General features: G+C 44.6%; 1 protein-coding gene across 1 annotated transcript in view; it reads left to right on the forward strand.

The window, feature by feature from the left end:
• UBASH3B (ubiquitin associated and SH3 domain containing B) overlaps positions 1 to 23,955 on the forward strand; it is an 86,138-nt gene that overhangs the window by 47,194 nt on the left and 14,989 nt on the right. Inside the window, 5 exon segments of the mRNA XM_054294908.1 lie at positions 13,731 to 13,784; positions 15,378 to 15,564; positions 15,979 to 16,177; positions 20,694 to 20,863; positions 22,270 to 22,478. Coding sequence (XP_054150883.1) covers positions 13,731 to 13,784; positions 15,378 to 15,564; positions 15,979 to 16,177; positions 20,694 to 20,863; positions 22,270 to 22,478 — 819 coding nt within the window.

Consider the following 23,955-nt stretch of genomic DNA (forward strand, 5'->3'; position numbering starts at 1 on the left):
GTTCTGGGGGTGTTTTAGTCAGTGGCAAATGTCCCTCATCATCTGCTGATTAACCCCTTCTTGCCCTTTTCCTGCAGCAGTTTGGGCTTCTTTGGCCAGATCTCCCATGTGGATATGGATATAATGAATATTGACATAATGAATATTGGCATAATATTGATATAATGAATATTGACATAATATTGATATAATGAATATTGACATAATATTGATATAATGAATATTAGCATAACATTGATATAATGAATATTGACATAATGAGCATTGACACAATATTGACATATTGAATATTGACACAATATTGACATAATATTGATATTATGAATATTGACATAATTAATATTGCCATAATTATTATTGAAATAATTAATATTGACATGATGAATTTTGACACAATATTGACATGATGAATATTGACACAATATTGACATGATGAATATTGGCATAATATTGATATACTGAATATTGACATAATATTGACATAATACTGATATAATGAATATTGGTCTTCTCTAGATGACACATAAAAAAAAAAGTGAGGAATCCTAATTTGAAATATTGTGAATTTTGTGTATTACTGAAAACAACAAGGCTTCCAAAATTTCCTGAACAGAGCTGTCTAGAGCACGAGGCTATTTTGAGTCTCTCTCTTTTTGCCTTTGACCCAACTATTTCAGCACCCCACCCTCCTTCTTCCTTCCACCTTCCTTAATTTCTTAGACTTCCTTCTTGCTGCTTTGCCTGAGTCTATTTTGGGTGTGAGAGCAGCCTGAGCTTCTTGCCAGGCCTCCACTTCCCATTTTCCCTCCCTGGGCTTTGCCTTTTCAGCAGAGCTGGGAGCCCACAAGCACGCAGGACCTCTGAGACGGGCACACACTGCTCCCAAAGAAGGGGAAAATCAGCATTTGAGGGGGAAAACCAGCATTTGAGGAGGAAAATAAGCATTTGAGGGGGAAAGAAGGGCTCAGAATGAACAAAAAAATGATCAGGGCAAAGAAGATCAAATTAGGCTGAGTGCAGATGTTGGGATGGAAGTGGCTGAGCTCACCCAGTTTTGGCAAGCACAGGATATTCCCTTCTTCACTGGGTAGAGAGAAAATGAAACAGTGAATGGATTTATGGGAGAAATTCTCAGCAGAGACTGAATGGATGAGGAGAGACCTTCTGAGCTGGTATTTTATGATCCCCACCGTGGCTGTGTCCTGGTGAGGCCTCTGACACAGCTGCAGAAATATTTTGGTGTTAAACAGACATTTTGGGACATAGGAAGGTGAAGATTTTACCCCAAAACCACGAGAATTGAGCCCTATAAAGAACATCAAATCAGGCTGAATGCAGAGCTGATATTTTATGATCCCCACCATGGCTGTGTCCTGTTGAGGTCTCTATTTTGGTGTTAAACAGACATTTAGGGGCATGGAGAGGTGAAGATTTCCCCCCAAAGCCACGAGAATTAAGCCCTACAAAGAACATCAAATTAGGCTGAGTGCAGATGTTGGGGTGGGAGTGGCTGAGCTCCCCCAGTTTTGGCAAGCACAGGATATTCCCTTCTTCACTGCACTAATGGATTTATGGGAAAAATTCTTCCCCGTCAGGGTGGTGAGGCTCTGGGAGAACTTTCCAGATGCTGTGGGTGCCCCTGCATGCCTGGAAGTGCCCAAGGCCAGGCTGGATGGGGCTTGGAACAGCCTGGGGTAGTGGAAGGTGTCCCTGGTGGAACCAGATGATCTCCAAGGCCCCTCCAACCCAAACCATCCCAGGATTCCATTATTTGGTTGTGCAGGACCCAAGCTGACAAAGTTTTGACCAAAACCAATCCAAATCTCAACCAGAGCAAGTTCAGAGCAACTCTGCCTGTCCCTGTGAGGGTGTGCAGCACACAAAGCCCTGGAATCTCATCTAGGACGGGTTTTACACCCCAGGTTTCCTCAGCAGATCCAAACCAAGCAGCTCAGGGCTCAGTTTGGGGTTTGGGGCTGTGTTATCTCTGCTCACTCCCTCTCTTAGCTTGGGAAAAGCCCCCTGAGCACAGCTCTGCACTGCAGCTCCCTCCAACCCAAACCACCCCAGGATTCCATGATTTGGTTGTGCAGGACCCAAGCTGACAAAGTTTTGACCGAAACCAATCCAAATCTCAAGCAGAGCCAGTTCAAATCAACTCTGCCTGTCCCTGTGAGGGTGTGCAGCACTCAAAGCCCTGGAATCTCATCTAGGACGGGTTTTACACCCCAGGTTTCCTCAGCAGATCCAAACCAAGCAGCTCAGGGCTCAGTTTGGGGTTTTGGGCTGTGTTATCTCTGCTGACTCCCTCTTTCAAAAAAGAAAAGCCCCCCTGAGCACAGCTCTGTGCAGGACAAACCAGCTCCAGGAGAAGTCCCACAGGGCTCCTCCAGCTCATCCAAACCTGCTGGGTCACAAGGTCACAGCCTTGGTGGCCACCAGGGCTGGGGTTCCTGGTACAGCCCCGTGTCACCAGCTTCACAGAACAGCAGCTTCTGGCAAATTGTGCAACTGCGCCGCCCCCAAACTTCCTGTTTTGAAACCCCAAGAAGCTGGAAAATGTTAACACTGGCACTTTAAAGTGCTACTTGTGGCTTTGCTTTTTTTTTTTTCTTTTTCTTCCTAAAGATCTACTGAAAAAATTCAGTGTACAGAGGGGTAAAGTGGGGCTGCTGGGGGCACAAAGGGGGCACAGGGAGCTGATCCCCCTCCCCAAATTAGGGTGGGGGGGCTGTGCTGGGCACTGGGGACAGTGCAGAAGGGCTGTGACAGATGGACAGGCAGGAGGTGGCAGTGGGACATTGGTGACATTGCAGCAGCCACCTGGCCATGTTCCCATTTCTCCAGCAGCTCCACCAGCCCAAACCCAGTTCTGGTGGGAAAAAGAGGCTGTGGTGAAAAGGGAAAAAAGCAGAGCTGTGGCAAATCTCATTCCTGGATAGGGAGAGGAGCAATCAGGGAGAGGAAAGTGCCGCGTTTGCCTTGATGGAGAGGCAGGAGGTGGCAGTGGGACATTGGTGACATTGCGGCAGCCACCTAGCCCTGTTCCTATTCCTCAGCAGCTCCACCAGCCCAAACCCAGTTCTGGTGGGAAAAAGGGGCTGCGGTGAAAAGGGAAAAAAGCAGAGATGTGGCAAATCTCATTCCGGGCAAATCCCATTCCTGGATAGAGAGAGGAGCAATCGGGGAGAGGAAAATGCACAGGCAGGAGGTGGCAGTGGGACACTGGTGACATTGCACCATCCATCTGGCCCCTTTCCCATTCCCCCAGAGCTCCACCAGCCCAAACCCCACTCCTGGTGGGAAAAAGGGGTTGTGGTGAAAAGGAAAAACAGCAGAGCTGTGGCAAATCTCATTCCTGGATAGGGAGAGGAGCAATTTGGGAGAGGAAAGTGCCGTGTTTGCCTCAATGGACAGGCAGGAGGTGGCAATGGGACATTGGTGACACTGCAGCAGCCACCTGGCCCTGTTCCCATTTCTCCAGCAGCCTCACAAGCCCAAACTCACTCCTGATGGGAGAAAGGGGTGGTAAAAACGAAAAACAGCAGAGCTGTGGCAAATGTCAATCTGGATAGGGAGAGGAACAATTTGGGAGAAGAAAGTGCCGCGTTTGCCTTGATGGACAGGCAGGAGGTGGCAGTGGGACATTGGTGACACTGCAGCCTGGTGACACCTGGCCATGTTCCTCCAGCCCAAACTCACTCCTGGTAGGAGAAAGGGGCTGTGGCAAAAAGGAAAAACAGCAGAGCTGTGGCAAATCTCATTCCTGGATAGGGAGAGGAGCAGTTAAGGAGAGGAAAGCGCCGCGTTTGTCTCAAATGTGGGATTTCATTTCTTCCCAATCAGCTGCCAACTGCTTCCTTTCCTGGCTATCACCGAGCCTCCAGATGGTGCCTTGGAGCATCCTTAAACCTCCAGCTTGGCTCCTTGCAAAGACATTGTCATCCTGGTTAGCTAGAAATGGATTAATGGCTTTGGGATGAGAGCTGCTGAGCTCGTGGTCAGTTCTGGCTCCTGTTAAAATCAGGTTTTGCAGGGGATGAGCCCCTGCTGAATGAGCTGCAGTTGTGTGTGAGTTTATTTGTATTATTAACCCGACCTGGCTGCTTTGCTGATGGCCACAGCTCTGCAGAGGCTTTAACAGCAGCGGATATTTCTCACCTTCCCTCCCCGAGCCCCCACTGCCCTGCAGCCACAGGTTGGAGGCTGAACCAAGCAGCTGAGGTGCTGTGGGTTTATTAGAGAATTGTGAGACATCATTCTCTTAAATTCCTCCAGCCTCAGGCCTCCTGCTATTTTCAGAGCTTGTCTGAGCAGCACTTTTAGATTAGCACACGGGGAGAGGAGCTGAAGGAAGTGAACCAGGAAGCCAGACAGCAAATATCATCCAAAACAGAAATTAAAAACCAAACCAATAGCAGGATTATGAGCAGAGCTAAGGACAGAGCTGAAGGGGAGAATGAAAGGATTTTAATGGGGTGTGACAGATTCAAATCAGCCCAAAAACCTGAGCCTTGCTCCTCCTGCATCCTGCAGGGCCCTGGAGGGGCTGGACAGCCAAGCCCACGCCTCACAAAAAGCACAAAAAGCACAAAAAGCACAAAAAAGCACAAAAAGCACAAAAAGCTGCTGTGTTGTTGTTCTCAGGAAGGGAATATCCTGCTTCCTCTTTGAACCCCGTGCCTCTCTGGAAGCGGGGAATGGCTGCCACATTCCTGCCTTGATCCCGGCCACTTTTACAAGCCTGGACTTCCCTCTGCTCGTGCTCTAACGGGCTGGCTGAGCAGGGGATTAGGGAGCGCCTTGGTGCTCGTGTGGGGACAGAAATCCGCCTTCAAAACCTTACATAACTCCAGAAAGGAGCAGACACGTGCCCAGGCCTTCGTTCTTTGCACATAAAAATCATCACTCGATCGTCCTTTGCATAAAAATCATCATTTCATCCTCCTTTGCACATAAAAATCATCATTTCGTCCTCCTTTGCTCATAAAAATCATCATTTCGTCCTCCTTTGCTCATAAAAATCATCATTTCATCCTCCTCCTCCTCCTCCTCCTGTGGCCAGGCTGCAGTTTGACTGTCCTCTGAAAAAAAAGGAATATTTGAAACTGTGGATATAAAACCAAATATATTATCATACAAATATTTTAAATATAATATAATATAATATGATATAATATAATATAATATGATATAATATAATATGATATAATATAATATAATATAATTCATATGATATTATGTGATACTATGTTAATTACATATTATATATATGTATATTAGATACATTATAAAATATAAATTGAATATTATATTATTATACAAATATATTATTAAATATATTTTCTGCCAGGCTGCAGTTTGCTTGTCCTCTGAAAAAAAGGAATATTTGAAACTGTGGATATGCAAACAAATCTATTATTATACAAAGAGATATATTATATTATATTATATTATATTATATTATATTATATTATATTATATTATATTATATTATATTATACTACATTGCATTGCATTGCATTACATTACATTATATATATGTGTATATTATATATATTACAATATATAAATTTAATATTATATTATTATACAAATATATTATTAAATACATTTTCTGCCAGGCTGCAGTTTGCTTGTCCTCTGAATAAAAGAAATATTTGAAACTGTGGAGATACAAACACAAATTATTATATATATTTTCCTTTTCCCTCTGCTAGCAGAGGGGAAGAGAGAGAAAAGGGAAATATATATAATAATTTTCTATTTACTCACTATTCCAGAGCTGGAGCAGGCAGCCCTTGGGAGAGGGAAAAAGGGAATTTCTATCCCTTGGGAAGAGGGAAAAGGGAATTTCTATCCCTTGGGAAGAGGGAAAAAGGGAATTTCCAGCCCTTGGGAAGAAGGAAAAAGGGAATTTCTATGCCTTGGGAAGAGGGAAAAGGGGAATTTCTATCCCTTGGGAAGAGGGAAGAAGGGAATTTCCAGCCCTTGGGAAGAGGAAAAAGGGAATTTCTATGCCTTGGGAAGATGGAAAAAGGGAAATTCCATCCCTTGGGAAGAGGAAAAAGGGAATTTCTATCGCTTGGGAAGAGGGAAAAGGGAATTTCTATCCCTTGGGAACAAGGAAAAGGGAATTTCTATCCCTTGGGAAGAGGGAAAAGGGAATTTCTATCCCTTGGGAACAAGGAAAAAGGGAATTTCTATCCCTTGGGAAGAGGGAAAAGGGAATTTCCAGCCCCACCGGCACCTTCCATAAGCACTGCCATGACCTGCAGGATGCAGCACTTACTTACTGGGAGTTTTGAGTCCCCACGTTCCCAAGGGGACGTGGCTGCAATTAAACTCCATTAATTCAACGTGAGCAGGGATCTCTCTCTGCCACCAGGCAGGAAAAAAACAGAGAATTTAAGAAGCCATTGAACTTTTAAGCACAAATTTTTGCAAGTGAAATCTGTCTTTTGCCAAGTTTTAACTTTTGAAGGTGATCAGACTTCCTGGAAACATTAACCTGTGCTGTAGCTGAAGTTTTAAAGACGAATGGAAATCACAGACTTTTTTACACTTATTAAATTCTATTTTGCTTAAAACCCAGCGAAAGGAGAGAAATTAATTAATTAATTACCCTGCCGCTCTCTCATATCAGAGCCGCTCTCCTCACAGAAACACCGCGGGGGTTTTGTTGTTTTTTTCCCTTCACAGATGCAGAAAAGGAACATCCCCAACCCCCTGGCCCAAACAGGAACTGCATCCCTGGTGACATCTTCCTGTCCTGGCCCTATTTATAGCACCAAGGTCACCCAAATAAGAACAGAAGCAGCATCATATGATTTTTTTTGGGGGTGGCTGAGTGAATTGTGAGTGTTGAGGATTCAGAGGAGCACAGGCATTTAGGAACACCTCACTGGGGCTGGTTTTGTCTGCAGAATAATTCAGAAATTCGTGGCACCCAGAAATTCGGGTGGTTTTTTTCTATTTCACTGTGGCCATTTCTGTTTGCAGAATAATTAAGAAATTTATGGCACCCAGGAATTTGGGTGGTTTTTTTCCTATTTCACATAACCAAGTCATTAAATGCACAGAAATTTTCCTTGCAAAGCCGTTCCTCAATGTGCAGTTGTTTAGTGAAAGCACCAAGGTCACCCAGATAAGAACAGAAGCAGCATCATATGATGTTTTTGGGAGTGGCTGAGTGAATTGTCAGTGTTGAGGATTCAGAGGAGCACAGCGCATTTAGGAACACCTCACTGGGGCTGGTTTTGTCTGCAGAATAATTCAGAAATTCATAGCACCCAGAAATTCGGGTGGTTTTTTTCTATTTCACTGTGGCCATTTCTGTTTGCAGAATAATTCAGAAATTAATGGCATCCAGGAATTTGTGTGTTTTTTTACTACTTCACTGTGGCTGGTTTTGTCTGCAGAATAATTCAGAAATTCATGGCACCCAGGAATTTGGGTGGTCTTTTTCCTACTTCACATAACCAAGTCATTAAATGCATAATTTTGCAAATTTTCCTTGCAAAGCCGTTCCTCAATGTGCAGTTGTTTAGTGAAAGCACCAAAGTCACCCAAATAAGAACAGAAGCAGCATCATATGATTTTTTTTGGGGGTGGCTGAGTGAATTGTGAGTGTTGAGGATTCAGAGGAGCGCAGCGCATTTAGGAACACCTCACTGGGGCTGGTTTTGTCTGCAGAATAATTCAGAAATTCATAGCACCCAGAAATTCGGGTGTTTTTTTTCTATTTCACTGTGGCCATTTCTGTTTGCAGAATAATTCAGAAATTAATGGCATCCAGGAATTCGGGTGGGTTTTTTTCTACTTCACATAATCAAGTCATTAAATGGATAATTTTGCAAATTTTCCTTGCAAAGCCGTTCCTCAATGTGCAGTTGTTTAGTGAAAGCACCAAGGTCACCCAAATAAGAACAGAAGCAGCATCATATGATTTTCTTTTTGGGGCCTGAGTGAATTGTGCATTTTGAGGATTCAGAGGAGCACAGCACATTTAGGAACACCTCACTGTGGCCATTTCTGTGCGCAGAATAATTCAGAAATTCGTGGCACCCAGAAATTTGGGTGTTTTTTTTCTATTTCACTGTGGCCATTTCTGTTTGCAGAATAATTCAGAAACTCATGGCACCCAGGAATTCGGGTGGTTCTTTTCTACTTCACAGTGGCCATTTCTGTGTGCAGAATAATTCAGAAATTTGTGGCACCCAGGAATTTGGCTCTTTAGCTGGGATGCTTCCTGGCCATATTTCACCCTGTTTAACCAGAGATCGTGTGGGGAAAGGTTTTCCTTGGGCCTTGAAGTTGAGGAGTGTCACGGGGAGGGCTTTGAGGTGGAAGAATCAAACCCATTTAATTCTTCCTGCTGAATAAAATACCTGCTGTGCATTTGGAAGCCATTGCTGTCAGGATTTCCTTTCCTCTTCCCCAGAGGAGGAATTTCTTTCCTCTTCCCCCCAAATTCTCCAGATCTGCATTTGCACAGAACTCTGTTCAAAATGATTATTCCATGTTTCTGGGTGCTTTTAAGTGATTTTCCTGCACTTCATCTCAGTTCTGCTGGAATATTTTGGGGTCAGCTCTTTATCTGGGATGTTTCCTGGCCATATTTCACCGTGTTTAACCAAGGATTGAGTGGGGAAAGGTTTTGACATTGAGGAGTGTCATGGGGAGGACTTTGAGGTGGAAGAACCGAACCCATTTAATTCTTCAACACACTTTGGTGTCTCCCACCTCAAGTGGAAGAATCAAACCCCTTTATTTCTTCCTGCTGAATAAAATACCTGCTGTGCATTTGGAAGCCATTGCTGTTAGGATTTCCTTTCCTCTTCCCCAGAGGAGGAATTTCTTTCTCCTTCCCAAATTCTCCAGATCTGCATTTGCACAGAACCTCTGTTCAAAATGATTATTCCATGTTTTGGGTGCTTTTAAGTGATTTCCCTGCACTACATCTCGGTTCTGCTGGAATATTTTGGGGTCAGCTCTTTAGCTGGGATGTTTCCTGGCCATATTTCATCGTTTAACCAAGGATTGAGTGGGGAAAGGTTTTGACATTGAGGAGTGTCATGGGGAGGACTTTGAGGTGGAAGAACCGAACCCATTTAATTCTTCAACACACTTTGGTGTCTCCCACCTCAAGTGGAAGAATCAAACCCCTTTATTTCTTCCTGCTGAATAAAATACCTGCTGTGCATTTGGAAGCCATTGCTGTTAGGATTTCCTTTCCTCTTCCCCAGAGGAGGAATTTCTTTCCCCTTCCCAAATTCTCCAGATCTGCATTTGCACAGAACCTCTGTTCAAAATGATTATTCCATGTTTTGGGTGCTTTTAAGTGATTTTCCTGCACTTCATCTCAGTTCTGCTGGAATATTTTGGGGTCAGCTCTTTAGCTGGGATGTTTCCTGGCCATATTTCATCGTTTAACCAAGGATTGAGTGGGGAAAGGTTTTGACATTGAGGAGTGTCATGGGGAGGACTTTGAGGTGGAAGAACCGAACCCATTTAATTCTTCAACACACTTTGGTGTCTCCCACCTCAAGTGGAAGAATCAAACCCATTTATTTCTTCCTGCTGAATAAAATACCTGCTGTGCATTTGGAAGCCATTGCTGTTAGGATTTCCTTTCCTCTTCCCCAGAGGAGGAATTTCTTTCTCCTTCCCAAATTCTCCAGATCTGCATTTGCACAGAACCTCTGTTCAAAATGATTATTCCATGTTTTGGGTGCTTTTAAGTGATTTCCCTGCACTACATCTCGGTTCTGCTGGAATATTTTGGGGTCAGCTCTTTAGCTGGGATGTTTCCTGGCCATATTTCATCGTTTAACCAAGGATTGAGTGGGGAAGAGTTTTCCTTGGGCCCTGACATTGAGGAGTGTCATGGGGAGGGCTTTGAGGTTGAAGAATTGAATCTATTTAATTCTTCAACACACTTTGGTGTCTCCCACCTCAAGTGGAAGAATCAAACCCATTTATTTCTTCCTGCTGTGCATTTGGAAGTCATTGCTGTAAGGATTTTCTTTCCTCTTCCCCTGAATTCTCCAGACCTGCCTTTGCACAGAACCTCAAAATGGTTATTCCATGTTGCTGGGTGCTTTTAAATGATTTTCCTGCGCCTCATCTCAGAAGCCAAGAGGAACTGGGTGCCCCAGGGGACCAGCAATGCTGCACAAATCTCCTGAACCCATTTTGCATCACCAGAAACGGTTACTCAGTGATACCATCCAGTAAATTCTGAAAAATAAGTCATCTTCTTACTTTTTCCTCTTTTCTGGTTCATCTGAGTCATAATTTTTTTTTTTCTACAATGCTGCAGCCAACATTTGCTGCCCAGCGTGAGGAAATGTGAGCACCTAAGCCATAATTTGTCACCTAATTAAGTGACCTGATTTTCTCAGGAGCAGGATGTGTTTTCCAGCTCCCAGTGCACTCAGCAGTTGTGGAAATCAGGCCACTTTTGCATGGCTGGGACCAGTTTTGAGGAACTCAGCTTTCTAAAAAAGCTGATTTTGGCCTGGGAGATGGAGGATGGGTCCTCTCCAGGGTGGGATTTTCAGAGACTTATCAGCTATCAGCATCATTCATTGCACTGAATTAAAAAATACAAGGGAAATAAAAATACAAAATAAGGGAATATAAAAATAAAAATACAATGCAAGAAAAAAAAAAAAAAAAAAAACCAAAGAAATCACTCAGTTGCAGGTCCTGGGATAAAAATACCCTCTGGCTTTGTTTGCTTTATGCAGCATTTCCTCCTCACACTGAAAATTAAATTGAAATTGGAAAGGGAGTTGGTTGTGCCTGTGGGTGATGGAGGCAGCTCTGGAAATCGCAGGTGAACAAAGCTGCGCCTCCAGCCTGGTGTTTTCTCTGCCTCCCTTTGTTTCAATCCCAGTTAATCCCGGCAGAGCTCCTCTGTGTGGTTTGTTCCAGGGAATCGTCAGGTCATGAAGGAAAAGAGTCCCTGAGGGTGGTGGTGGAACCTGGACAGATCCTCCAGAGCTCTGGGCTGGGATCTGGGCACAGGAAATCCCAGAAATTGCTCATTGCAGAGCCAGAGCTGCTCTGGGAGGGCAGGATCACTGCCACCATTCAGGGGACAGCTCTGCACGGTCACATCTCCCTGTTAGAGCGCAGAAACAACCCAGACAGGAGGGGAGGGAGCTGAGCAAGGGCAGCACAACAAATGGTGGAAGCAGGGCAGGAGGAATCCTCAGGCATTGCTCCCAGAGAGGTGTCTTATCTGTTAGAGAAGTCCCCTTATCTGCGAGAGAAGTCCCCCTTATCTTTCAGAGAGGTCCTCCTTATATTTTGGAGAGTTCCCCCTTATCTTTTTGAGAGGTCCCCCTTGTCTTTTAGAGAGGTCCCCCCTTATCTTTTAGAGAGGGCCTCCTTATCTTTTAGACAGGTTCCCTCCTATATTTTAGAGAGATCCCCCCTGTCTTATAGAGAGGTCCCCCCTTATCTTTTAGAGAGGTGTTCCTTATTTTTTAGAGAAGTTTGCCCTATCTTTTAGAGTTTCCCCTTATCCTTCAGAGAGTTTTCCCTTATCTTTTTGAGATGCCCCCCTTCTCTTTTGGAGAGTTCCCCCTCTATCTTCTAGAGAGGTCCCCCCTATTTTTTAGAGAATTCCCCCCTTATCTTTTAGAGATTCCCCCCTCTCTTTTTGAGAGTTCCCCCTTCTCCTTTAGAGAGTTCCCCTTTATCTTTCAGAGGGGCCCCCCCTATCTTTTAAAGAGGTGCCCCATATCTTTTAGAGAGGTCCCCCTGTATTTTAGAGAGATTCTCCTTATCTTTTAGAGAGTTCCCCCTTATCCTTCAGAGAAGTCCTCCCTGTCTTTTAGAGAGTTCCCCCCTTATCTTTTAAAGAGTTCCCCCTTCTCTTTTAGAGAGATCCCCCCTTATCCTTCAGAGAGTTCCCCCTTATCTTGTAGAGAGTTCCCCCTTATCTTTTATACAGGTCCCCCCCTATCTTTTAGAGAGTTCCCCGCTATCTTTTAGAGAGTTCTCCCCTCTGTTTTAGAGAGCCCCCCCCATCTTTTAGAGAGTTGTCCCCTCAATCTTTTAGAAAGCTCCCCCTTATCTTTTAGAGACTTCACCCCTATTTTTTAGAGAGTTTCCCCCTTATCTTTTAGAGAGTTCCTCCCCATGTTTCAGCTCCTTTGCCTGAGCTGCTTTCCAAACCAAAGCAGTTTCTGCTTTGCATAGAACATTTTCCAGAGCAGAGCAAGGTCAGCCGGGCAGGAGCCCCAACCCACAGCGTCCACCACCCCAAACCCACCAAATCCATCTCCCAGAGGGCCCAGCCCTGCTGATCTCCAGGGAATTCTGGCAGCAAAACAGCTTGGGGAGGAAGTGTTTTCATCATCACACATTTGCAACACAGCCCTTTTAGTTTTTCTCTTCTTTTTTTTTTTTTTTTTTTTTTTGGTTGTTTTTTATCATTATCAGCACTATCAGCATTATCTCTCTGCCTTCCTCTTACCCTCCAAACGAACCAAGCTGTGTGTGCTCAAGGGGTGGGGAGGGCTGAGCACAGCTGAGTCAACAGCACATGCCTGGGGCTGGGGGTGACGCTCAGGGGTGTCCTGGGGGTGTCAGGGCATTGGGGAAGGCAGCGCTGCAGGCAGGAGGGGTGACAAAGCACAGCCACAATGACAGAAGGGGTGACACGAGCACAGCCACAAATCCTGGAGGCTCCCTGACGCCAAACCCACAGGCTGGAGCCTGGATCTGCTCCCTTTCCCTTGGGGAAATGGGGAATTCTGCACCCTCCCCAGCTGAGCTCCTGGCTCTGCCTCATCACCCTGAAATTTCTGTCGTTTTCTGCTTTTTTCACTCATAATTCTTGCTCCATTTGGGTTCTGGGTGGATCCCTCCCTTTGGCTGTCCCTGGTGCCACAGCTGCTGTCCCGTGCTGGTGTCGAGCACGTGGAAAACACAATTCCATGTTTAAATCTGTGATTTGTACTGGTCTGCTCAGAAAACTCACTGAACTGGGTGCTCCCAGCTGGAGGGAAAAGGGATTTGGAGGCATCCTGGAGGGAAAGAAGCAGAAGAGCTTTTTGGACTAAAGGGAACTTTTCTAAGCTGGAAAAATCTCTGTTTGTGCCCTCTCGTGGCTGTTGAATTTTTTTTCTCCTCACTGCAACTCTTGCGCTTTCAGACCCAAACTTTTAGGGTTTCATGCTGAAATTGCCAGCAAAGAGACCATTAAATGCTGGTGTTTCTCTACTAATTGCTACTTTTTAGGAACATTTCTAATTTGATTTACAGTTGTCAGTGAAGGGCTGCATTGTTCTGCACAGAATTCTGTCTGAGCTTCATTTTTGTGAGTGAGCTTGTGGGGCAGGCATTGCATGTCTCCAGAATGGAATATTATTACAATGCAGATAGATTTTTTATAGGTTTATATTTAGATTTATATATGGATTTATATTTAGATAAATAAAACATAGTCCCTTAAAAGAAACCCCAATTCTTCCATGCTTCTGTGCATGGAAGAAAAAGTGGGGAAGTGGGAAAACCCAGAGGCTCATAATTCATATTTTGTGCTGGTTGCCTGACTTTGCCCCTCAGTTTATTGGGATTTCACAGGTGGCACATCCAAAAAATAACCCTCAGGGGTTGGAGGATTGGAAAGAGCATCTCACAAATGTCCAAACACACAGTAATGGACCCAGCAGCACTGAAATTCTCTTTTTATTTTGCTCTCTCTGCAGACAAAAAGCGTTGGCATCGACAGGAGGAAGGAGTGTTCAAGCAGCATGCGACTGGTTGGTATGAAGTAGTAAATGTTCAAAAGTAGCAGAAATGGTGAATTTAGGGTTTAACCATTAGAATGTGGGATGTTTAAACAGGGGTGTTCTCTGAAAAGCACCTGCAAATAAAAACATCCTTTTTATGTGTTACTGAGGTGCTGTTTAAGTGCTGGAAATGAGCCTGGTCTGAGACGGTTTGATCTGCAGCAAATGGGTTATAATAATGCTCTTTTTTTTTGTTTTTTTTAATGACTAAGCAGAGGTAACTGAGCCAGCAGAGGATTGGGGCAGTTTCTGTAATTGCCTGTCACATTTTAGTCCCCAGGGTTTTGGCCAAAGTCCTTGAATATGTGGGAATGAGAGCTTTGTTCAGAGGGACCATCATTAGGCAGGGCCCTGCAGGGAGAGTGGGCTCTGTTAAATCCCTTTGGTGCCCTTAACAGGAGGCATTGGGGGAATAAATAAATTCCCAAACAGGTGGGAAAGGGGAAAAAGAAGGAACCCCCACCCTCTGCAGCTGATTCCTGTGCTCTCCTCCCTGTGCTTTGCGCCCTGAAAGGCACAAAAGGCAGAAGCAGTGACCTGGCTTAGATCCTCAGAGCATCAGGCTGAAAGTAAAACCCAATTTTCTGTGTTACTGAGCGGTGCTAATGGGCTGCAAGCGAGGCAGAGTAGCTCTGCCTGACCTGCCAGAGCTGCATTTTCCCATGGAGGGACAGTGAATGGCAGCACAGGGGGAGCTGGTTTGGTTGGGGGAAGAAAATCCGTGATTATCTCTCAGAATCTCTGCTGGTCACAGTGACTCTGAGATACGTACAAGCTTCTTTTTCCCAGCCCAGCAGTCGAAGGAGGAGTCAGGATTTTTCAGTTCTCGTTCTCAAGGTTGTTTATTGTTTCTTATCTATAAAATTCTTTCTCTGACCCACCGAGGTCTGGCTGGCAGGTCAGGTTGAGGCACAGTGATGTTATCTTTTATACTAAAAACTACGTGCTCAATATTTACAATTACTTCCCAATACCCATCACCTGTGTTAGACAGTGAGCTTCTACCTTAAACCAATCCCAAAGTGCCACCATCACAGCAGAAGATGGAGGCCAAGAAGAAGAAGGAGGAAGAAGGACAAGGCACGCCCAAATTCCTCCATCTTGGTCAGGCCATGAAGGAAAAGAGTCCCTGAGGGTGGTGGTGGAACCTGGACAGATCCTCCAGAGCTCTGGGCTGGGATCTGGGCAGAGGAAATCCCAGAAACTGCTCATTGCAGAGCCAGAGCTGCTCTGGGAGGGCAGGATCACTGCCACACCTCAGGGGACAGCTCTGCAGGGTCACATCTCCCTGTTAGAGCGCAGAAACAACCCAGACAGAAAAATCTATTTTTCACCCCATGACAAACTAACTATTATTCCACTTAAACTCTCTTGACTGGTAATTCTCCATATAAAGGTTGGTAATTTTTTCCATGGGTATAAACCAAAGGCACAGCGGTTTTGGGCTCTGTGCTGAGGACTCTGAGCCCCCTGGGCAGGGCCTCGAGCCCTCCAGGGCAGCCAGAGGAATTTCCTGGGTTCCAGTGATTATTTATTGATTCTGGAGCGCTTTCTGCCCGCCAGGCTCTTCTCCCACGTGGGTGACCCGTTCCTGGACGACTCGCTGCCCCGCGAGTACGTGCTGTACCTGCGCCCCACCGGGCCCCTGGCGCAGAAGCTCTCCGAGTTCTGGCAGCAGTCCAAGCAGATCTGTGGCAAGAACAAAGCCCACAACATCTTCCCCCACATCACCCTCTGCCAGTTCTTCATGGTAAGGCACAGCTCCTCTCCCCTCTCTCCCTCAGCCATTCCTTGCCGGGCTCGGCCTGGAGATTTCATCCTGGTTTAGGGGGCGCTGGAGGGATTTTGTTGGAGGCTGGAGGAGGGAATTGTTTTTTTAAGCTGTTGTTTTCAGGGAAGAGCAGCAGCAGAAGACACAATTCTCATCCTCTGCAGTGATCCTCAGTGTGAGAATGGGTGGGGAGAGCTTGGGGAGGTTACTTGGGGATAGCTGATCCTGCTTTGAGGACAAGGGAGGGGCCGAGGATTTCTAAACATAGATTTCTCTTTTGTTGCTGGTTTTTTTTTTTGTTTTCCATGCCCCTGTGCTGTTTCTCACTGCACGAGGGGAAAGGTAGGCCACTGCCACCCACCCTCATCCCCTCCTGTCCTGCTTCCTTGGCAGTGTGAGGACAGCAAGGTGGACGCCCTCACGGAAGCCCTGCAGGCCACGGTGATGCGCTGGAAATGCAAATTCCCCGCGCCCCTGCCCCTGGAGCTCTACACATCCTCCAACTTCATCGGGCTCTTCGTCAAGGAGGACAGTGCTGAGGTGCTCAAGAAGTTTGCTGCAGACTTCGCTGCAGAGGCGGCTTCCAAAGCAGGTGAGGAAAAAACAAAGCTTGGATGCCATGAGAGCACAGCCTGGGCATCGTCAGAAAAAACAAAGTTTGGTGTCATGAAAAAGCCCAGTTTGGGCATTGGTAGAAAACCAAAAGTTTGATGCCATGAGAGCCCAGTTTGGGAATTGTCAGAAAAACAAAATTTGGTGTCCTGAAGGAGCCCAGCCTGGGCATTGTCAGAAAAACAAAACTTTGAAGCCATGAAGGAGCCCAGTTTGGGCATTGATAAAAAATCAAAACTTTGGTGTCATGAAGTATATCACCCTGGGCATTGTCAGAAAACCAAAGTTTGGATGCCAAAAGAGCTCAGTCTGGGCATTGTCAGAAAAACCAAAATTTTGGTGTCATGAAGGGCATTAGAAAACCAAAACTTTGATGCTGTGAAGGAACCCAGTTTGGGCATTGTCAGAAAACCAAAGTTTGGATGCCAAAAGAGCTCAGCTTGGGCATTGATAGAAAACCAAAACTTTGAAGCCATGAAGAGCATTAGAAAACCAAAACTTTGATGCTATGAAGGATCCCATTTTGGGCAGTGTCAGAAAAACCAAAATTTTGGTGTCATGAAGAAGCAAAGCAGCTTCCAAAGCTCACAGTTTGTGCCTTTTCAGAACCCCAAAGCTCTGCTGCCACCAAGAAGCAAAGCTCGAAAGCAAATCCCTGATTTTTAAGTGAAAACTCAAACACCCCAGCAGGAGCTTTGCCTTTTCACCTGGGGCACGTCTCACGCTGAGTTTGCAGCGCTGTTTTGGAGGGGAAGCTGACATTTGGTGGTTCTTTACCCTTTCACAGCTGCTCTGAGCCGTTTCCTGCCCCTCTCGCCGCCTCCAGCCACCACCGCAGAACTTTCCTCGGCCATTTCAAGGCCGTGGTTGTTTTTTCACTGCATTTCTGGGGTGTGAGGAGGGCTCTGGGAGAAGACCCCAGGTTGGTTGGTTGGTTGCCCTTTCGAACCTCAGAGCTCACAGGTGCTCCATGATCCTCTCCTGCTTCTGGAGGGGGAATAACCAGAACCTCGTCCTCTCCACTGCTGAACAACCTCTGAATATCCTCCAGTCACCCCCAAACTGGGAAATCACAACACCCTGGGAGCACTGGGACATCTCCCTGGATAATCCTCCCACCTTCCGCCACTGGTTTAGTCCTTCCCCATTTAATCCCAGGTTTCCCGTGCTGCTTAAATGCACAACTGGTTTAGTTCTTCCCCATTTAATCCCAAATTTATCTTGAAGTTTAAATTCACAACTGGTTTAGTCCTTCCCCATTAAATCCCAAATTTATCCTGGAGTTTAATGCACAACTGGTTTAGTCCTTCCCCATTAAATCCCAGGTTTATCCTGGAGTTTAAATGCACAACTGGTTTAGTCCTTCCCCATTTAATCCCAAATTTATCTTGGAGTTTAAATTCACAACTGGTTTAGTCCTTCCCCATTAAATCCCAAATTTATCCTGGAGTTTAATGCACAACTGGTTTAGTCCTTCCCCATTTAATCCCAGGTTTATCCTGGAGTTTAATGCACAACTGGTTTAGTTCTTCCCCATTTAATCCCAAATTTATCTTGGAGTTTAAATTCACAACTGGTTTAGTCCTTCCCCATTAAATCCCAAATTTATCCTGGAGTTTAATGCACAACTGGTTTAGTCCTTCCCCATTAAATCCCAGGTTTATCCTGGAGTTTAAATGCACAACTGGTTTAGTCCTTCCCCATTTAATCCCAAATTTATCTTGGAGTTTAAATTCACAACTGATTTAGTCCTTCCCCATTAAATCCCAAATTTATCCTGGAGTTTAATGCACAACTGGTTTAGTTCTTCCCCATTTAATCCCAAATTTATCTTGGAGTTTAAATTCACAACTGGTTTAGTCCTTCCCCATTAAATCCCAAATTTATCTTGGGGTTTAAATTCACAACTGGTTTAGTCCTTCCCCATTTAATCCCAGGTTTATCCTGGAGTTTAATGCACAACTGGTTTAGTCCTTCCCCATTTAATCCCAGTTTTATCGTGGAGTTTATACATACAGCTGGTTTAGTCCTTCCCCATTTAATCCCAAATTTATCCTGGAATTTATACGCACAACTGGTTGAGTCCTTCCCCATTTAATCCCAAGTTTATCGTGGAGCTCAAGTGCACCAAAATGCAGCAAATTCTGCATTCCTGGGCTGCTCCCATGCTGGGCAGGCACCCAGAGCCCTGCAGGGATGCTGAGTCTGTCCCTGCTCCAGAACAGGGAGCCAGAAGGGTCCAGAACCTCTGGAATGTGTTGCTTTCACCTGATCTAGAACATCCCTTCCCTTTAGAAGAGGAATTTTATCTTTAAAAAGGTGATTTTGGAAGGCAGATATTGGGTGGGTACAAGAACACTACAGCTAGTGAGAGCGGGATCAGTGTTTCCCTCCAGCACAGCCAAAAATGAGATTTTTATCCAAAAAAAACCCCACTGACCCAGAATAAAGAAGCATTGGTGGCTTCCAACAATCTTCTGCCCCGAGACTGCTCCAATTCCGGCCAAATTGGGGTTTTTAGGGGAAGGCAATTGGTGCATTGCAGCCACAGCTTGGTCGGGTTATCACATTAAAGTCTCTGGGGTTTTTTGAATATATTTTTAATTGCTGGTGAAAAACAACAACAAAAAAGATAGATGAGCTTGCAAAGCTACCCTGGCTGGCAATTGGAGCCAAGCCTCTGAATAGCTGCAATTGTGACTGAATAATCACTCAAATCTAATTGCAATTTTTGCTTGAATAAGCATGAATAAATTACGTGCAAACAATGTATCCTGTGATTTCCACATCGACTGGAAGAGCCCAAACATTTCACATCTTTTCACCTGGAATGATCCCCTGATGCAGATCCTTTTTTTTCTGCAGGATCATTCTGAATCATTATTACATTTCCACATTTTGGGAATACCTCACCCTCAGTGGCTAAACTGATAATCCAACCAATGTCCAGGGAAAAGATTTCATCAACTTGCACAAGCCTGCAAATTCCATGGATTTGTAATTCAGTGCAGCAGAGAGAACAATGGAGGGAGAGTGAAAATCATGCTTTTTAACCTGATTATTTTGGAAAGATCTTCAGCTGCTCATGAAAACCTACTTGATTTCCTACCTAGGAAAAAATCTCTTTTTTTTTGGCAGGACATCCTGCATGTCCAGAGCTGCAATAAGGATTGTCACATCTCTGATAATTTTCAATATTAGAGACCTCCTGTGGATGCTGGCAGCCTGGTCAGAGAGAAAGTCAAATAAACTTTCAGAGAGAAAGATAAATTTTCAGAGAGAAAGTCAGATAAACTTTCCCAGGCATTTTTCAGGGGGAGGTTTGAGAAATCTCAGAGAAATAATCAAAATAATCTTTAATCTGTGCAGCTCCTGTTTTGAGCTTGTTGTTTACTCATTTGATGTTTACAAGAAGGGTGTTGTTCCTAATTAGCCACTGAGGTGAGGGGTGTTGATTGAGGACCCACCAGGTCCAGCTTTCTCAGAGCAGTCTATAAAACAATGTGATGTCTAATAAAACTTTGCTGTTGCCTTCTGAGAAGACCTCGGGGTCTGTGTTGCTTTGTTCAGCTGTCCCCAATATGATAGCAACAGCCTCACACTCCAAATTTCCAGCTGAACTCCATCTTGTCCCACTTGAGCATCTTTGCCCGTCCAGCCCTGTTAGAGGCCACAGTCAACAACCTGGCACAAAGGGATTTTCAACCCTCATCTCTGCGGGACTCCAGGCAGCTCTTCCAAATGCAGTTTATTGTATCCAAAATGCAGTTTATTTTATCCAAAATGCAGTTTATTGCATCCAAAATGCAGTTTATTGTACCCGAAATGCAGTTTATTACATCCAAGATGTTACAGGAGCCCAGGGTTGTGGGTGACAGAGCTGTGCCTACAGCTGTCAGCTCCAGCTGCAGGCAGGCCTGGAGACCCCTTGGTTTTGGTTACAAGGCATTCTATACTTTTCTTTTGGTTACAATGCATTTTATACTTTTCTTTTGGTTAATTGCATTATATACTTTGCTGAGCATTTTAACACAGCAGAACCAATCTATACCTTAACTTTTATCTCTAGTCTATCATAACTGCTGTAATTACCATATTCATGTTTGTGTTCTCCAGTCACTAAAAGTCAGTGCATTACAGTTGAAGCTAGAAGTTGGTTTTCAGTTTTCTTGCAGTGGAAAATTCTGAGACCTTTTTTTCTACTTGCAACTTTGCTGCCTTGTTTGCCTGTGCTCTCTTTCTGCTTGGTAAAAAACATCTTCTTGTTTGGGGTGGGTTTATCCTTTGCTCTAAGCCATAAAATCCCCTTCTAACTAACACACCCTTTGCCTCCTTGGTCGTCCAGCGAGACTGGCTCAGCAATTCTTTCCTTCTATATCAAAACTTGCTTTCATTTCTATTTCTTCTTCTGGTTCTATATTCAAAAATCTTTCTGCTAAGCATAGATACCTTTCTTGCCAAACTTTCATCCTTCCCAACACCTCTCCCCATTGCAGATGTGCACGTGGAGCCCCACAAGAAGCAGCTCCACGTGACCCTGGCCTATCACTTCCAGAGCAGCCACCTGCCCACGCTGGAGAAGCTGGCCCAGAGCATCGACGTCAAGCTGGGCTGCGACTGGGTGGCCGCCATCTTCTCCCGCGACATTCGCTTCGTCAACCACGAGGTAAAGCCCGGCAGCTCCTCCCACTGAGGCGTAAACTTGGAGGAATTTAGGGGTTTTGGAGGAGCTAGGATTTTATTTAGAAATAAGCTCTATTGGAGTTGATCAATGGGTAGGCCTTGATGAAGTTAAGAGTTAGTAGTTAACTGATAATTGATTGCTTGTCAACACAATGTTGGGTTAGCTGGGTTTATAATGAAGAACACAGAAACTGATAAATGGCTTTTAGGAACATGAGACAATTGTGGCCTCCTCTGTTCTGAAACCAACTGAAGGTGGGAATGGGAGTTCTACCAAGGGTTCATTTGTCACATTTGCATTGAAAAAGGTAGAAAGGTCAGAAGGAGGAAAACTTCATTTACTTCCTCATTTTGGGACCCCTCCCCATGAAAGGGACCACCGACCCATTTCAAGGAACAAAGTGCGCATGCTTAATGGCTTTTGAACTTATTACCATGCTTAATAGCTTTTGAACTAATTACCATATGAAGTGGGGAATGGGATGTACCAAAGTCATGAATATGTATTTGTACTTTGGGTGTTCAATACTTGTATAGATAAAATGACTCTGTAATCACCTGCAAATTGTGGTGTGTATTTGGGAGTTATCCCACAATAAACACACACTTTCTAACTCTAAACTGTTAGAGAGTTTTTGGATATTGGTACTAGATCAATATCCATATTGGGAATGGGCTGAACCAAAGTCATGAATGTGCATTTGTATTTTGGGTATTCAGTACTTGTACAGTTAAAAGGGCTCTGTAATCACCTGTAAATTGTGGTGTATTTGGGAGCTATCCCACAATTAACATACACTTTGTAACTCTAAACTGTTAGTGAGTTTTTGTCCATCACAGTTGGATATCGGTACTAGATCAATATCCATATTTTAATAAATCATCACCCCAAAAAATCGCCCCTCTGCTGAAGGGTGGCATTGCAGCAGCTTTACACAACTTTTCCAGGTTTTGTCCTGGGAAAGGCTGTGAGATCAGAGAAAAGAATGAGAAACGATTCTTATCTCCACTTGCTGCACCAGGTGTTGCGCACACGTGGAATGTGTTATGGGAATTTGTTCACCAAAGAGTGGTTTCTTAATTAGCCAATGGTGATGGTGTTTTAACTAAAGGACCAGTCAATTCCACATGTAGCAAACTAGAATATCACAGAATCACAGAATTTCTAGGTTGGAAGAGACCTTTAAGATCATCGAGTCCAACCCATGTTCTAACACCTCAACCAGATCATGGCACCAGTTGAGGTGCAAATATATATGTAAATATATATAAAAGACCAATGGGTTTGTTAATAAAGATTATTATTTATTGGAGTCTATGCTAATGATTACCCAGCTAGGGGCCTGTTTGATGTGACATTAACAACACTTTGTGCTTTTTCTCCCCCAGACTCTGCAAGTGATCTACCCCTACACCCCCCAGAACGACGACGAGCTGGAGCTGGTCCCGGGGGATTTCATTTTCATGTCCCCAGTGGAGCAGAGCAGCACGAGCGAGGGCTGGATTTATGGCATTTCCCTGGCCACTGGCTGCTCGGGGCTGCTGCCTGAGAACTACATCACCAAGGCGGATGAATGTGGCACCTGGGTGTTCCATGGGTAGGTCAGGCTGCTGCTCTCCTTTCCATGGCTGAAAAATGGGCTCAGGGGTGGCTTGGGAGGTCCCTGGAACAGAGTTAAAGAAATAAAGCAGGGATTTATTAAAAGGGTTTTAAAAATACTCCTTGGGCTGTACAAGACCCTGGCCAAGGCTACACGCAAGATGGACCCCAAGTCATGAGTTTTCACAATTTTAGAAGTTTTGGTCCATTTCCATATTGGGTTAATTGTCCAATTCCAGCTCCAGGTGATGCAGTCCCAGCCTCCCAGTTTGCTCTCTGTTGTTCAGTTTTCTGTTGTTTGTTGCTCCATTCCCTGTCATTTGCAATTTTTGGGGCTGAAACTGCAGCGGTGTCCTTGGTTTTGGGGCTGGAAAAGGATTGTTCTGGATTGTTCAAGGATTGCTCAAGAACTGCTCTGTGAGCTGTGAGGAGAACTTGCTGACACTTTACATAAAGTTCAGAGTCACGCACAAAGGCAGAATCCAGAAAATATGTGGGTTTTATATTTTCCAGAATCTGGAAAATATAAACTTATAATATAAATATAATATAATATAATATAATATAATATAATATAATACAATATAATATAATATAATGCAATGCAATGCAATACAATACAATACAATACAATACAATACAATATAATATAATATAATATAATATAATATAATATAATTATACTCAAACTCAAGGCATCAGCAGCAGCTGGGATTTCAGCTGGGGCAGCAAGCAGGGATGCTGAGAAGGGCACTGAGGGGAAGGAGCTGGCACACAGAGCCTCATCCCAGCCAAGGAGCAGCAGATGCTCTCCCTTAGCATGGGGCTGGAGGACAAGGTGAATTTTGCAGATTTTTGCAGCAGCTCTTTGTGGCTGATGGAGCTGCAGCAGATGGCTGCTGAAAGCACTGCTGTGCAGGCACCTCTGGCTGGGCCTGCCATCAGCAAGGTGTAAATTTGAGAGTTAATTTGGGAAGAGACATCTTCCCCCTGCATCATTCCCTGCTGGGAAGGACTTTGGATCAGGAATATTCTTTAGGATATTTAGGAGGATTTTTGGGAGCTTGCTGTTGGCTTCAGTGAGAATGCAGCCCTCATCTTTTAAATAAAGTTATGCCTCTTGATTTTGGTGGGAATTCATGAAACAGAACGCTGATCCTGAAATCATTCACCCCTCATTTATCCCTGCCAAAGCAGGGGAGACAAGGCACGATCTGGAAGGCAGGAGATGGAATTTTTCCCCAAAAAACCAGAATTTTGGGGAAAAACCTCCAAACAATGACCTGTCCTTAGGAGATGACTCAGCTGGAGCAGCCTCAGCAGTTTGTGTTTTCCAGCAGCACTGGGGACAGGCTGGTGGCTCTTCTCCAGCCCACTGAGAGTTTGCCTCTGCCTCATCACCATTCCCAGCAAATCCTGCCTCTGTAAATAGATGGTGAAGCCTTTGTGGCCTTTATTAAAAGAGAAAGAAAGGC

The sequence above is a fragment of the Melozone crissalis genome, unplaced genomic scaffold (genome assembly GCF_028551555.1).
Source record: "Melozone crissalis strain CALT ecotype California unplaced genomic scaffold, PUWL_Pcris_2 ptg000372l_1, whole genome shotgun sequence".
In the NCBI taxonomy this organism is placed as follows: domain Eukaryota; kingdom Metazoa; phylum Chordata; class Aves; order Passeriformes; family Passerellidae; genus Melozone; species Melozone crissalis.